Source organism: Podarcis raffonei, chromosome 3, assembly GCF_027172205.1.
Source record: "Podarcis raffonei isolate rPodRaf1 chromosome 3, rPodRaf1.pri, whole genome shotgun sequence".
In the NCBI taxonomy this organism is placed as follows: domain Eukaryota; kingdom Metazoa; phylum Chordata; class Lepidosauria; order Squamata; family Lacertidae; genus Podarcis; species Podarcis raffonei.
In genome coordinates, this window is record NC_070604.1 from 16,523,800 (window position 1) to 16,540,720 (window position 16,921).

Here is a 16,921-nt window from a genome sequence, read left to right on the forward strand (position 1 = left end):
AGATCAAAGGGCTTGTACTAAGCCAGAGTTTAGAGTTTATGCAACTGAGAAGCAAGGCAGCAAACGGGAAAAGCCAGAGAGGCAGAGAGATTGTGCATCTCTGTTTGAATCCAAAGCTGTGGCTGTGGGAGAAACAAGTTGCTCTTGGGGTGTTGATGCTGTGAGCCCCTCCATCAGGTTGCATATATGTGTAAGTAAACCATATCTCATAAGGACACCACAGTCTCTTCTGTGCCTAATTTCCAAAAGGAAAAAATGAACCCTGGGTGAGCACCTGGAACCCCTGGAATCTCACACTGCTCAGAGTTTGGGGTGGCGTGCAACAATATAGATCTTGCAATATGTGTGCAATGTGAGCAACTAGGTCTAAAGTTGGAGACCTCCCCGACACTACTCTTGTAAGGGTAGCCTTGGGAAGGAGGGCTGGCAGATCTGGCTGTGGGAATTGCTCCAATCTCTGTCCAAGGAATTAATTCACGCCCAAGGTAAATTAAGCACATGCTAAGTAGTTTGAATGAATAGGGCCCATTCTGAACAGGTGAGCTTGCTCCTGGTTAGGTCCCTAACAAGGAGGATTGGCAATTTAAGATGAAGGAATATGCAGGGTTAACAGGCCTAACAAGTAGAATAAGAAAGCAGGAAGAACAAATACTGAGAGAGGAGTGGAAATTTTTGGTTGAGCACGTAGAAAATAATTGTACACAGATGAAAAGGCTGGCAGAATTAATGTAAAATCAACAGTATAACATATTTAAAGGGATATTATAAAGGGGAGAATTTGAACCAATTGGATAAATAAGAATATGCAGGAATTGGGGTTAAATCAAAGGAGTCTTGGAAGGATAAGGAGGGAAGTCATTGAATGTATTGGCATATTGTAAGACTTTAATGTGGAAATGTATATCTGAAAACTTTTCAATAAAATTATTTTAAAATAATTTTAAAAAGAGAAGGAGGAAACTGATGGAAAGATAGACATCACCAGGTAACCACCTTTTAGGTGTCAGATTCTCCCTACCTTGAAGGGTTTAGACAGTCCATGAACTCCCAATCTTCTGCAGGTATAAATGCATTTCTACTCTATTAACAATAAATCTACATTATCTAATTTGTCAAAACTGCTCCCCCCCCCCATACTGCACCTGTGAGGTAGGTGTTGTGCGACGAATTGATAAAATAGTGAGACAGGGGCTGGCTCATATCTTCATTCAAATCCAGTTTTTCAGGTGGAACGACTCCGTTCTCCTCTCCACTCAAATATCTCATAAATCCATCCACCGATATCTGCCCTGGGAGAAAAGAAATTCAAGAAGGCACATACTTTAGCTTCAATAACTCAGCTTGCAGTATACCTTCGTTTGGATTCAACTCATCCCAGAAGAACAAGACATGTTCAACAAATTATTTACCCTTGATTCTATCAAGTTTTTTTCATTCTTCAAGTGATCCAAGAACAAAAATTAGCAGACTGAAACCCTTAGAGTTTGACTTTGCATCTTACTTAAAACGCCGAGGTCCACCAAGCACAACCAGGTGCAAAATAGTAGCTCAGCCCTGGAATGGAGGTAGGGTCTCATGTGTAAGGTAAAGGTAAAGGACCCCTGGATGGTTAAGTCCAGTCAAAGGCGACTATGGGGTTGAGGCACTCATCTCGCTTTCAGGCCAAGGGAGCCAGCATTTGTCCACAGACAGCTTTCTGGGTCATGTGGCCAGCATGACTGAACTGCTTCTGGTGCAACGGAACACTGTGATGGAAACAAGAGCGCACAGAAATGCTGTTTACCTTCCCGCCACAGTGGTACCTATTTATCTACTTGCAGTGGTGTGCTTTCGAACTGCTAGGTTGGCAAGAGCTGGAACAGAGCAACAGGAGCTCACCCCGTCATGGGGATTCAAACCACCAACCTTCTGATCGGCAAACCCAAGAGGCTCAGTGGTTTAGACCACAGTGCCATGTGTAAACACACCCTAATTCTCCCAGTGCTGAAGAGGAGAAGTGGGCCAAACCACTGCTGCATCACGTACTTTTACTAATGTGCTTTTTAGGATTGGCAGAGAATAACGTTTCATTTTTATCCAAGGCTACTACTGTGGCTGTGCTGCATTTTCCTCAATTGCAATTAAGCAACTGATTTATCAGTGATGGAAATGTCACAACGGTGAGCGTCTGATTGCAGAAAAGGAATACCTGATGTTTTCATCAGGCTTCTTTAATAACTAGCACTCAGGAAGGTTGAAAGGATAAATGGAGATGCTTCCCACACATGTGTGTGAGAGAAAAGGACTGGTAATGATCATATAAATAACAGAACAATGATAAACCATCCAAACAATCCTCTGCATCATCCCAAAACATTGAAGTAAGTCTTACAGAACAAGTATACCAGGGCAACTTGTTCCTGAGTGTACATATTAGCAATTGAAAGCACAGCAAGGTCACTTTTCTCTAGTGCAGGTCAGGATGCATATGCATGGCTTTGTACACATCAGAGAGGGGTGAGAGGTTGTCTTCTCCCCAAGTGCATGGTGTGCTTTGTTTCCCTTTCTCGTAATACCCTGCTCCCAAACACCTATTTGTGAAGCTGACGGATGCACGTGCGCAATGTCTGTCTCAAATGCAGACACCTGTCTCAAGTACAAAGTGAATCGAGACTGAATTTGCGAGCCGGACTGAAGCCGGCTTGAGCAAAAGGACACCACACAGCAGTATTTCTCAAGAAGCTACACAATCAGTGTGGATTGGGGCGAGCATCATTTGTGTGCAGCTTCCAAAACTAGCAATGGGAGTGCATTGGATACAAAGTTAGCACCAATGTATACATACCCTTGTACAAGCAGCTGTCATTTTAGGCACGTCCATTATGTACACAACCAGATATCATGCCGAACCCAGAAGTGACCTGGAAATGTCACTAAAAGTCACCAAAAGGAGTGGAATGGGGAGGGGGCGTGATGGGGTGTTTGCAGGCTTTTTCAATGGGTGTTCCAATTACACGTGATTTCATGCAAGCACGCAATGATCCAGGACGCAACACCCCCCCCCCAAAAAAAAAACCCAGAGAGTTGCCTGAAGTCATATTACCAACTGCCATGTGAAGTTTGATAACTTCAGAAGTTCCTGGTCAGTTCTCACTTAAGTATTATATTTCAGCTGCCAAACAGAGGGCAGTCAACATGCTAGGGAAATTTTGGAATAACTTTTCATGCTCTTCTACAAAGGAAAAAGAAACATTTCCAGAACACACGACCAAGTCTTGCCAATGTGCTATTCAGTTCCTATGCGCTTTCATGAGTAGCACTGACAGGTAATGATGCACTGAAATTCTAATATCCTCCATATGCCTGTGTTATTAATAGAATGTCTTCTGCCAACTTCAGTTGGACTCTTTCCAGTCATTTAGTCAACAGAGAAAATAAGAACATAAACTGATTACTCAGAGGGGAGGGGAGAGAAAGTTTCAAGATCATTCCGTTCTGTCTGCTTTTGTTGAATCTGAAAAACTCATTGTTTTTATTGCAAATGATAATGTCAGGCTGAATGTAGATCTCCTGGCAGCCAGCAAGAGTCTCAGCTCTTCAAGGGATTCTCTAAATGGACATATTTTCTTCATGTCCTAATATGCAGCTCTTCTTTAGAAATGTGAGCGCATGAGGGATGAGCCCCTGTGAAATGTTTGCAGTAATGAAGTTTTGGAAGCTCCCTGATTGCTAGAATTTCTTTTGCTGTCCTTTTCAGGTGTGCGACACACAGCAGTCAAGACTGAAACAATGACTGCAGAAGACCTGCTGGGAAGTGGCAGCCTGGATGCTTAAAGGTTAAGGTAAAGGGACCCCTGACCATTAGGTCCAGGCGTGGCCAACTCTGGGGTTGCGGCACTCATCTCGCTTTATTGGCCGAGGGAGCCGGTGTACAGCTTCCGGGTCATGCGGCCAGCATGACTAAGCTGCTTCTAGCGAACCAGAGCAGCGCACGGAAACGCCGTTTACGTTCCTGCTGGAGCGGTACCTATTTATCTACTTGCACTTCAACGTCCTTTCGAATTGCTAGGTTGGCAGGAGCAGGGACCGAGCAACGGGAGCTTGCCCCGTTGCGGGGATTCGAACCACCGACCTTCTGATCGGCAAGTCCTAGCCTCTGTGGTTTAACCCACAGCACCACCCACGTCCCAGGTTTAAGAGTTAGAAGTCCTTAAAAACATTGGGGGACATTGAGGGCTACTTAAAGAGTGTGGCCCTTACATTGGAGAGTGTAGGAGAGTAAGAAATAAAGCCAAGCAAATCCAGTCTGACAAATCCTGGGTGCAAAGGGTATGTTTCTCATTAAAGCAGTGGGTAACATGTAGGCATGTTTCTTTCTCCTCCAGGCAGGCAACATCATCTTGAGGTCATAGTGGCCATGCCCTCTCTCCTTCGGGGAGGCAGCATCATCATGATGTCACAGTGGCCAGCCTCTCTCCTTGTGGGAGGCAACATCATCATGAGGTCACAGTGCCCAGCCTCTCTCCTTTGAGCAGGCAGTATCCACATGGGGTCACAAGGTTCATTCTTTCTTTAATTGAAACAGAAAGCATACTTAATGTCTCTGTCTTTCAGACAGAAGGAAGAGCATTTGGGCGCGGCGTATATTTTATTCAGGTGAGCAGCAGCAATGTGTGGTTACAGTGGCTACTAGCATCTGACTAAGTGAAATGGACAGCAGTGCAGTTTGCAGGCAGGTACTCTGGGTATTATATAGCTTTTTCTGATATGGAATTCCGCGGTCTGGCCTGATAACCAAAGAGGCAGAGAATGTCAGCATCCCGTCTATAACAGGGCAACATGGCTCGGAAAGCGTAGTTTTAGACATGAACTGACAGGCTGAAGGAAGCCTGTTACATACTTAATTTGTTGTTGTAGTAGTAGTATTTTTCCTTCCAATGAGAGGAAAGCGTTCTTGTGGGATTTTCTGCCTCACGTGCCCAAATAACTTGATTGGCCTCAGGTACAATGTATCTTTTGCAGTGTGTGTTGCTCCATCTCAGGCAACAAAACAGGAGGGGTGCCCATCTTCAAGATTCTTTTTCCTTTCTCCCTCCCCTGTGGATTAAATTACTACATAATTTTGCATCCCAGCCAACAGCAGGCAGATGTAGGCAATCTTAAAACAAATTTTCACATGCTTCTGGTTAGCGTTGATGGCATAACTATAAGAGGAAACTGCCCCTTAAGTAAGTAGCTGCTAGCAGGCAGGCAGTATAGGGATGGCAGTGGTATCTCTTTTTATGGTGGAGAAATGGCTTCTTGCCATTTAATTCTCTGGAAGCTCATCATCCAAATATCTTGGCTATTAGCCTGTAGTTTCCTTAACAGCTGATTTGCCATTTAGGAAGTCTCCAACAGTCCTCCAACAGTTTTAATAATGGAATTAATTAAAAGTAAACATGTATCCCTGCTTTAGATTTTTCACTGGAAGTAGGAAACTAACTATATCTAGCTGTCTACCTAATCAGCGGATAATCAAACTCGGATATTCACTACAGATAAAGTAAGCTAATATCACTAGGGGGAATCCATTCTTCTCATTCACAAATATCCAGGAATTGATATAACCCATAGTTTGTAAATCCCCTTAATATCCTTCCAGAGGGATAATTGTAACTGGAAAAGAAGGGAGAAAACAAAAGGAAAAACCAAAACAGACACAGTGTTTCAGAATGAAACTCCTTGTAAAGTCAGGCATTATCCAAGATTGACAAGGGACGGTTGTCTTTAAAATAGATTGTTCAAAATCTTAAGGCTTCTGCAATTATCCAGTACTGCAGTCTGTTTATTAAGATAATTTTTAACTAAATGTTGATGGGAACATGGTAGCATAATATTATGGAGATTGTCATACACTTGCTAAATATCACCTGTACTTCCTTTTCTTTTTAAAGAACTATGGCCACATATTATTAAACAGGTTGGCGTACTCTTAAAATAAGCTCACCTGTCACCCTATATTTCCTTAATTAAAAAACTGTCACTCAGTTGAGCCGTTGAGAGTAGTCACTCAGCAGCCACGTTGTGCAACACAGCATGCCAGTCATTCTTCAGTATCCTTTTTGTTTTAGAAGTGGGCGAAAAATAAACCACTTGATGGAGAGCAAAAATAGCAGTATGTTCTTAAATTTTAAAATGTTTTGCTAGGGTTTATGTTTACAAGTCTGTTTTAGTTGTACTTAGACATCGGTCCCATCCACCCTATACATTTAAATCACTATCGTTCCATTTTAAACAGTCATGGAAGCTCCCCAGGAATCCTGAGAACTGTGGTTCCCATACAGAGCTACAGTGTTTCCAAAAAGCATATTCCCTACGTTATGTTTCAAACAGCTACCAAACTGCAAAAATTGGAGCTTAAAATATCAGAAGTTGCTTGATTCATATCCTACTCCACTCAGTAAGTTTTCTACTCTGAATTCAAAGGGAAAACTCTGTGATTATATTTTCCATTATGGTGCTCAATTGGACAGACAGGACATTAAATTAATAATTTTTAAAATGATATAGACTTTATAAATTGGAACATCAAACGGCTGATTACCTTGTAAAGCCCACATTTCCTAAGCTTAGGCGAGCATTTACGGCCTTCCAATTCCAAACTGCCTACAGCTATGCTCAGTGGCAGATATTCTCACACTCCCATGGCACTACATTTGTGGGGCACCAGAAATTGAGGACCTACCTCACTGCTTGTTCTTTTGTTCACTCTGCTCTAAACCAAGAATGAAATTTCTGGGATCTATTCTGCCCCACCTACACTCTGATACAATTTCAGAAAAGATTTTCTAGCTCCTGCCGGACACCAACTGTAGCGTAACCTTCAAGGTCTCTTTTTGTCCTAACACAGTCATCCCCAAACTCAGCCCTCCAGCTGTTTTGGGACTATAACTCCCATCATCCCTAGCTAACAGGACCAGTGGTCAGGGCTGTTGGGAACTGTAGTCCCAAAACAGCGGGAGGGTTGAGTTTGGGGATGCCTGTCCTAGCAGCAATGAAAATCCAGGCAAGAGTTATTATAGAGATTGCTGTTGACTGCTTTGGGGATGCTCTTATTTCACCGCAATAGTTCAGCAATTCCAAGAGTTCCCTAAGAAGAGTTAAAACCACTCTGAAAACTGTGGCTCTGCCAGGGGAATAAGGTCTCCTATCAGCTCTTAGCACCGTTATCAAACTACAGTTCTCAGGATTCCTTGGGGGAAGCCATGACTGATGGGAGTAACATGATCTTGCTTTAAATAGTGTGTATTATACACATTTATAATTATAATTCTGATGTTTCCTTAATTTATTCAATTAAAAGCATTTTTAACATATTTTTTCTCCTCCTCCCATTACACTCCCCTGTAAACCTCCCATTCCCAAAAAGTCCCACCAGATGTTTGCCTAGTAATGTAAGCAGCAGCCCCTTCCCAAAAAATCTGAAGATATTTCTCCCCATCCCCAAGAAATCAGCAGTAAAAGAGCCACCATTTTCTCAGGGGGGTCATATTTTTGCAGAACCTTGGACAGAGAATTTCAGCCCAGCCCTAGCTGAGAAGTCCTTTGCCACTTCAAAGGGAAAAATCTTCTCTAATCCACCGGTCTACTTCCCTGCGAAGGGTTGCAGTAGATGGGAAGGAATCCAGCATGCTTTATCGAGAAGCAACTGAGAGCAATGCCCTGTGTGGCGCCAGCAGATTTGCTCATGAGTAAGCATCCAGGCGGCTTCGTCATGCTGGCCACATGACCCAGAAGCTGTCTGCGGACAAACGCCGGCTCCCTCGGCCTATAGAGCGAGATGAGCGCGCAACCCCAGTTGGTCACGACTGGACCTAATGGTCAGGGGCCTCTTTACCTTAACTCTTAAACACTGCTGAGTGCCTTTGGAGGTCTCTCTCTCTCTGTCTCTCTGCTGTGTTCACCTCCTTCATGCAACAAGCCACTACTGTAATGAATAGGGTTGATGAAAACTAAATCCGAAACAACAGCTAAAGTTTTAAAACTGCTAAGACTAAAATTAAAAATCAAAACTAAAATGTTCCCTCCATCGCAGACCAAAGCACCATATTATTATTTCAAGGAGTTTGGTGAGATGGGAAGGGTTGGTGATTTCTTCCCAGGAGAGTTGCAATGACAGCTACAATCAAATCCATAAAGCATCCTTGTGGAACATATTTGAATTCCATACACCTGGATGCAAAAAATTCTGTAGCAGCAGTTGCAGCAGCATCTTGCCCTGGCTAATCCAAGTCTATTTTCCAGAGAGAGTGAATTCTACATCTGATAGATATGGGCAAAACCTCTCAGCAAACACTCATGCTACTCAGCCTCAGACTTGCAAAATCCAACCATAATCCATGCCTTTTCAAAGCATACAGCCTGCAATAAAAATGAACAAATCTCAACACCAAGTCAAACAAAGCTACACTTGCCCACTCCTGTACTGCTACCTTCACAATCCCTTGCTGTTGGCAGCTGCTGTCACTGCTACTTTGTTTTGTATTGTGGATTTATCTTCTTGATCCCTTTAATTAACAGACATAAAGTGCTTCCTTCAACTTCCAACTAGTTGCTGGAAGAGAATTGCTGCATAAACAGTCAGGAGGTTTTCACATTACAATAAAATCTTTGGCTGAGCTCATAGCTAAGCCTCATTAACACGGGAGACCAGCTGCAAACAAATAAATGTTAGCAAAAAGGGAACAACTTTATAAATTGGATCAAACTACACCTTTTCATTTGTTTGTATTTTATTTATATTTACATGTTATTATAAAATGTTCATAGATTAAATTGTGTGGTGTTAATTAAGGAAGACTGGGGACCACAGTGGATTATGAGAAATTTCATTCCCCTTGCTTCCCTTGTGGTAAACTAAAGAAACAGGGCTGAGAGGTTTTCAAAATTGTATCTTAATTTGCATAGTTCCCAGAGGGCACAGATTGTCTCTTTCTCATTATTATTTTGCAAAATACAGGTCCCTACACCAAATTATTTTGCGATTCAAGACTCAGTGCAAGCAGACAGGGGCCAGTGACTAGCAGCTGCTAAGTTAACAGGGGCACAAAATTATAATTTTTGGTAGCCAGCGGGATGCTGGGTAAAAGGTAAAGGTAAAGGGACCCCTGGACAGTTAAGTTCAATCAAAGGCGACTATGGGGTTATGGTGCTCATCTCACTTTCAGGCCAAGGGAGCCGATGTTTGTCCACAGACAACTTTCCGGGTCATGTGGCCAGCATGACTAAACCGCTTCTGGTGCAACAGAACACCGTGATGGAAACCAGAGTGCAAGGAAACGCTATTTACCTTCCCACCACAGCGGTACCTATTTATCTACTTGCACTAGTGTGCTTTCAAACTGCTAGGTTGGCAGGAGCAGGGACAGATCAATTGGAGCTGACTCCGTCATGGGGATTCGAGCCACCGACCTTCTGATTGGCAAGCCCAAGAAGCTCAGTGCTTTAGACCACAGCACCACCCATGTCCCTCTGGGTAGGGTAGTAGCAGCAAGGGCCTAGATTGTCACTGAGCTCCCAATCAGTGTCATTAAATCTGGTGCCCACCAAAGCCTATTGGGGAATATTTGATAACATGGACATTGTAGCTGCAGCAGTACCAGGGACTCCAGAGAGTAGGATACACCTGTTAGCTAAAAAGCACATGTTAGGAATGGGGAAACCTGTGGTCCTCTGGATGCTGTTGGACTTCATATCGCATCAGCCTCAGACAGCATGGATAATGGTCAGAAATTATGAAGAGCCACAGGATTCCCCCAATATCCTCTAGTTTTCTGCAAATACTTCCAGTCTCCTGCCTCTCTCCTAATACTTAGCACCTTGCTAATTGCATTACATGCTCAGGGAAATGTTTATAGATGTCTCTTCAAAGTACCCACTACCTAGTTTATTATACTGACCTAATGCAGTTTAAATCAAGGTTGAGAATCTCTGGCTCTTGGTCTCAATGCAGCCCTTGATGCCTTTGAATGGAGTCTGTACCTTCCCTCCCTTGACTTAATCCCCTGCACAGCAATTACTCTGACAGACCACAAACAAGGTCCCATTAGTGAAACTGGGAGCTCCCCCCCCCCCCGCCAAAAAAAAGCATAATTGCTGCAGAGAAGGGGTGTGTGTATTTTTGGGTAGTATGTGTGCCAACTGGGAAGGAAAAGGTGGCCTTCCCCGATCTCTGCACTTGGATAGCCCCTACTCAACATCATACCCCAACCAAGTATCAATTAGGCTTAGGATAAGGTCTTGTTCATAGGAATGGGACTTTTGTTTGATAAGACAAGTTGCAACATGGGAGGAGTGACAGCTGGGGAGGGAAGGATTAATCCTTCTTTTCCCATGTGTTGCCACCCCTGATATATCTCCCCCCCCCCATATACAGCACTTAAAGGTAAAGGGACCCCTGACCATTAGGTCCAGTTGCAGACGCCTCTGGGGTTGTGGCACTCATCTCGCTTTACTTGGCTGAGGGAGCCAGCGTACAGCTTCCGGGTCATGTGGCCAGCATGACTAAGCTGCTTCTGGCGAACCAGAGTAGCGCACAGAAACGCCGTTTACCTTCCTGCCGGAGTGGTACCTATTTATCTACTTGCACTTTGACGTGCTTTCGAACCGTTAGGTCGGCAGGAGCAGGGACCGAGCAATGGGAGCTCACCCTGTTGTGGGGATTTGAACCTCCGACCTTTTGATCGGCAAGCCCTAGGCTCTGTTGTTTAGACCACAGCACCACCCTGTCCCTTAAGCACTTAGGCTTAGAAAAGGGTTACCAAACGTGTGAATGGGTGTGCTGCATTTTTTTGGGGGGGAGGGAGGCAGAAAGAGAGAAAGGCAAAGAGAGAGAAAGCAAAAGGGAAAGAAAGAAAATGTGTGGCTTCAGCTCTGTCCATTACCAGCTCCTGTCCTGCTCACGTCTGATATGCAGCTCTCAATAAGGATGCACAAAAGAGGTGACATTTCTTATTTTATTCTCATGGATATTTCCAAGCCATTAAAAAATTATTAGGTAGGTTGGACATATATCTGCAAAAGCAGTTATGTGTTTTTCACGAGGGAAGAGTTATCCAAGCCATTCTGCTTGCTGGGGTTTCTGGTAATGCTGATCCTAGCAGTAATGCCCATTATTGACCATTCAGAGGTGTGTGTGTGTGCAAAAACACACACACCTGTATAGTTTTGTTTTATGGAAGAGGATCACATCATCCCTTTCTTTAAAAGAAAAGGCATTTGAAGATGAAGGGGAAAGTTACCCTCATTGCATACGGTTCCCTGTTTAAAGCGCATAACTTTAAAAAGTGGTCAAGAGCTCTACTTGCCATTTTTTAATAATAATAATAATAATAATAATAATAATAATAATAATAATAATAATAATGGAAACAATAGTTCAAGCCCATGTTGAGCAGGAGGATAAACTAAGCTCCAAGGTCTAGAGTTTAAAGTGCTCCATCCCCAGAACAGAAACTGACCCTGAAACAATGAATAAAGACTATTAATCAGAAATCTAGCACCTGCACTTATCAGGAAGCAATACAATGGTCTGAACCTGCACACAGGAAGTAGTTAATTAAAGGCACAGGAAACCTCAGTTGCGCTTTGCCTGTCTACATTATACAAGTTGGGCTGCAATTTATATTCTATTACAGCACATAAATAAAAATCATATCTGAAAACACAAGGAAGGATAGTGGAACATAATGACACCAGGGACTTTTGCGTCACAGCACCTTCATCCCAGTACATATCATATGAATGGAGAGTTTGTTCCCACCAAGGAAAGCTGTACGGTCTGCATATGACTTCCCAGAAAGCAATCCAACATGAAAACAAGGGATTGCTTATAAGATGGGACTGCCCTCTTAGAAAAGCCTGATCACATCTACTAGCCATTGTAGATGCCAAATCCCTCCTTCTACCTCGCTTTTGTCCTTTTTAGGCCCATGGCTTTGCTGGCTCCGCAGATAAACATCTAGTGAATGTTCTGCGAAGACATTTTCAGCTTCCTTTGCCGTGGGCTCTGCCTCTTGCAAAATGTGCTTCCGTCAGTGCCCTTGTTACCACGAAGCATGACTTATGAGGGATGTGGTTTATGTCAGATGCTATATTTAAAAGTGCACTGTACTATTAAGGTGTCTTCAAAGTGGAAAAGCGGGGCCCTCCCTGCTTTGTACTAGCTCCTGCCTCTATGTTCTCTGTTGCCTAGGAGACAGACCCATCAAGTTGTACGCAGCAGACTTTGACAGGCACTTTTACACTCTTTAGCAAACATAGATTTAAAACAGTGAGGCCAATCTGTCTAAAAATTGACAGGGGGGAAGGTGCTTCTTAAATCAAGGCTGAGATGTTATGGTTCTGTTTATGTGTGGTGATCCCCTACGTTGGAGGTAAGTTTTTGTTTTTAAACAATGCTTGCAGGCTCGGAGGGGAAAACACTCTTCCTTTCCTCAGTGCACAATAAATTCTACATCTTGGTGTAGATATATATTCAATCATTTCTTTAAAACAAAACACTCCACTCTGATTTGAACATGTGATGTCTGAAACAAAATTTCTCTCAAAAGATTTTGGGTCACATAACTTTTTTGTGGTTTTGTTTTGTTTTTTGAGGGAGGGATTCATGACCGTCCCCTAGATTTGTATTCACCAAAGCTGAACTTCTTCATTATAAAGTCTGGTGATATTCCAGTGCAGGGCTGGGGAAGGAATCCCAGTAATGGAGACAGCAGTGCTTGCCTCTTTTAAAAAAGAAATAAATCAAGCCTTTGGTATATACAATCAGAACAAAACCATCAATGTGCCTACACACTCCCTTTTAGGTGCCAGAGTTTATGCTGGGTGTTGAGAAAGTATAAGCAGTATATCTCTGCAATATACAAAATCACAAGGGTGTCATCACTTGGCCACAGACAGGTAGCATTGTGACACGTAGTGTGATGAGCTGCTGGGCTGTTAGGCAAGTAGGTAACCCAGGTGAGGAGAGAAGGAGGTATCTGGAGGATAGAGATGCAGGCACAAGAAATGTGAGGAGCAGAGAACCAGAGGAGGAAAACAGGGTCAGGTGAGCAGCCCAGGCAACCTGCGGAGGTTTGGTGAGATCTGGGAAGGCGGGAGTGTTGGCAAGGTGTAAATACATTGTATGTGGAGCTGCCTTTGAAGATGGTTTGGAAACTACAAGTGGTGCAGAATTTGGCGGCCAGATTGCCGACCAGTGCAAGGTGATCTGAACATATAAAACACCTACCGATTACTTTCTAGACTCGATTTCAAAATGCTAGTTTTGACCTAGGAAGCCTCAAGACCCCCGATCTTACTGATAACTTCCTTAGATTACCTTAGGATCTAAGGCAGGCATAGGCAGACTCGGCCCTCCAGATGTTTTGGGACTACAACTCCCATCATCTCTAGCTAACAGGGCCAGTGGTCAGGGATGATGGGAGTTGTAGTCCCAAAACATCTGGAGGGCTGAGTTTGCCTGTGCCTGATCTAAGGCAATGCAGATTTATCCATGTATCATCAAATGTGTATTTATTTGTATACTAGTTTTTGGAAGTGTTTTAACTATGAAATCTATTCTAATAAATTTAGCAAAGCAGCCGCCATATGACGAAGAGATATTTGGGGAAGTGGCCACAAAGAAGGGCTACATCCAACTAGGCACAGGGAGAGTGGCAGCCTCAGTCAGAGGCGACTTCTGCTTTTCTCTTCCATGGCACTGCCCCTCTACATGCCATGCCTTCTGTTCCCTTGTGTATCCCTTTGGTCTTTGCCAAAAATGTCCTTCTTTGGGGTTGTAGTGATATTAGGAAATCTTAGTTAGAAAAACTTTGGTCAAGCTGAGGAAAAGCATTGTGGGAGAACCAAAGACCAGAAGAATTATGGGGAATGTGTATTTGTTACTTTAAACCGTAGACTAATTGGCTCTGGAAGTGTGAATAAGTTATCTCATGCATCTGCAGGAAGGAAACTTTCCCAAGTGATTTGTGGGTTTTAACACCTGGTTATCTAAGATGCTGTCTTTATGTGAATGGGGCTATCAAACCTTATTACAACAAGGAAGGAGAATCTGGTGTGTGCCTGGGAATTGGGAGGATCCCTTTCATCCCAAGGTCTTGAGAACAAATAAGCTCCAGCTGTCACAAGCTGAGTTATCACCCTACTAGGCGACCATTGTTAATTTTTAAATTAATCAGAAGAACTGATTAGTCCTTGGGTCCAATTACACGTGGGTTCTCAAGGATAAAATTGTTTGGAATGGAGCCTTTGGCAAGCACAGCATCTGCCCGGCTTACCAACATGCTGGCAGTCGCCATTCATATGTGTGTTCTTTGTGATGTAGAATTCCTGTCTGTTATCTTGGAAAGTGGATTCAGCCGAGAACTTTCAAACTATCCTAAGTCTTCTTTTGTTCTCGTTTGTGAGTATGTTTAGATAGCGATGTTAAACAATGTTTTTATTTTCATGTTTGAACCCTGTAAGAGATGTGCCTGCTTTTAAGTATGATTAATCTTGTTGTTTTTTAAATAAATCTTGGAAAAGGATTTTTCCTGTTTTGTTCTGTGTGCCTTCTGTGGGGGAAGTCTAAATCCAAAGCCTGATCACTTAGCTGCATACCAGACTTGTTGAATTTCTGTCTGCAATTGTGGTAAAGCAATGCAGGGTGGGGCAGCCGGTAACACTGAAGAGTAATCTTCTTCCTTGGGTTACTCTCCTGGGCTATCCCCGGACAAGGGAGTGGTGGCAACATTTACCATTTTGTTGTGTTTTGTCCTGAAAATAAAGCTTCTGCACACCCCTCTCCCTTCTAGCTGGGTCCTGCCAGAATTGGAGGACAGGTGGAAGAGGTGGAGGTGTGTGCAAGAATGCTACAGGGGTGCTGTCCGTTGCATGCCAAGGCCCCATGACTCCATCGCTCCCTTGGTGATGAATCCCCAGACAAGACAGCAACATATACCGTATTTTTCGCCCAATAGGACACACCATCCCATAAGGCGCACCTAGTTTTTTTGGGGGGGGGAAATAAAGGGGGGAAATTATTTTTTCCCCAGGCGCGGGGCTGGGGCGGGGGAAGCCCGAGCTTCCCCCGACCCCAGCCCCCAGAACAGGCAACTCTCCACAAGCCGTGGGAGCCCAGCGGTGGGCTCCCGTGCCTTGCGGAGAGCTGTGCAAAGTCTGGGCGCGCTGAGCTCAGCGTGCCCAGCCTTCGGCATGCAGGCAACTCTCCGCAAGCCGTGGGAGCCTGGCGCGGGCTCCCATGGCTTGCTGATAGCTGCCTGAAGCCTGGAGAGCGATAGGGGTCGGTGCGCACCGACCCCTCTTGCTCTCCAGGCTTCAGCGAAAGCCTGCATTCACCCCATAGGACGCACAAACATTTCCCCTTCATTTTTGGAGGGGGAAAAGTGCGTTCTATGGGGCGAAAAATACGGTAGTTTGTGTTCAAATAGGCCGAAACGGATTACAGATGCCAATGGTTTGGCCTAGGCATTGGGTGAAGCCATTTATTCCACTCCAGCCTGATGAACAGCTGAGGAGGAAGGCTAGGGCAGGCCTCAATTTATTCCCTCGGGAGCAGCCCCAAGAATGCCCATTGGCCACCTGGGACCACTCTCTGAGGAATTCCCACAACAAAGCCCATCAGCCACTGGTCAATCCGCAGGCAGGCCTGCATTCCTTCCCAGTCAGCCGCTGGATCGCAGGTGTGGCCCTTGCCAGGTTGCAACACCACCTGACCTGTAAAGGTCAGCAGACTTCTCCTAACTCTCCTTCATCCATCTCTCTTCCCTGGGTCTGCTTCATTCTCACCTCAAACCTTGGTCTCTGGTGACCATACAGACAAATATGGAAACATTGCATAGACACAAGCTAACCTGGGCAGCTGTGTAGGGAGGTGGCTAGAATCTGAAGTGCGGGTTTTTGTGTGTCAGTCCTGGGCATAGGAATCGTGCAGAGAAATGTGAGGAAAGGAAAATGGATTGGTGTAGCGGCGGGTGTCATCACAAAGGTTCTGCAAGTCTTGTGGCAGTATGTGTGCGCGCACATGCACATAACTGTCTGCAACTGTACTCTCACCCACATTTTATGACAAGACTGCCTTGTCATAAAATGGAGGCAATGGTTGCATGCAGACTGTCCTTTTGAAAACTCTTTTTTTAAAGGCAAATTTATGGCAAACAAGCCAGCTGCTTTCTGAATACTCCTGTATACTTTCTTCTTTATATTTTCCAGCTTTATTTTTTGCTAGTTGAGCGCAGATGTGCTGCTGTTTAATTCGTATGTGAGCAATATGAGTGTGAAGGTAGTGCCTTGCATACATTTGTGTCTATACTCAAACTGTGGATCACGTTTGAAAGCGACTGTTCACAGAAAATAAATAAATCAAGAAGCGGGTCTGGTGGGTGAAATACTGTCCATATTAAATGTGTTACGCAGACCAGACCAGAACTGAGATGTTAGTGGGGCTTCTCTCCAATTGCTGAATGAGAGGCGACAGGATCGTAATTGCTTTTTCTTATTAAATGTATCACTGACAGTTTGCATTTCTCTTATGACTTTCATCTCTGCTTTCTTTAAAAAAAGCAAAGAAAAAAGCACTCCAAAAACAACTTGGATGATTTATGGAAAATTCAATGTATTTAAATAAGAGCTCAAATATAGGGTGTGTGTGTGTGAAATGGCCATTCAATGTAAGAAAATGTCAGCTTTAGAGAAGAAATCTCTGGAATGTATGCAACTGCACTGCACTGGAGGAACAGAGAGAAGAATCAGTACCTATATGCTCTCCAGATCATTATAAGCATACAAACACCCCACTCTTAACAGGCCCCCTACCCCTCAAGCAATACTCAGCCCACAACAAGATGTCTGTGATGGGGTGGAGGAGGAGACAAAATCTTGAGGCACTCTGGTCCTAGGT

General features: G+C 44.0%; 1 protein-coding gene across 2 annotated transcripts in view; it reads right to left on the reverse strand.

The window, feature by feature from the left end:
- PLCB1 (phospholipase C beta 1) overlaps positions 1-16,921 on the reverse strand; it is a 458,785-nt gene that overhangs the window by 135,291 nt on the left and 306,573 nt on the right. For both annotated transcript variants that reach the window (XM_053380655.1, XM_053380656.1), the window contains exon 10: positions 1,143-1,289. In XM_053380655.1, coding sequence (XP_053236630.1) covers positions 1,143-1,289 — 147 coding nt within the window. The remainder of the gene's footprint in view (positions 1-1,142; positions 1,290-16,921) is intronic.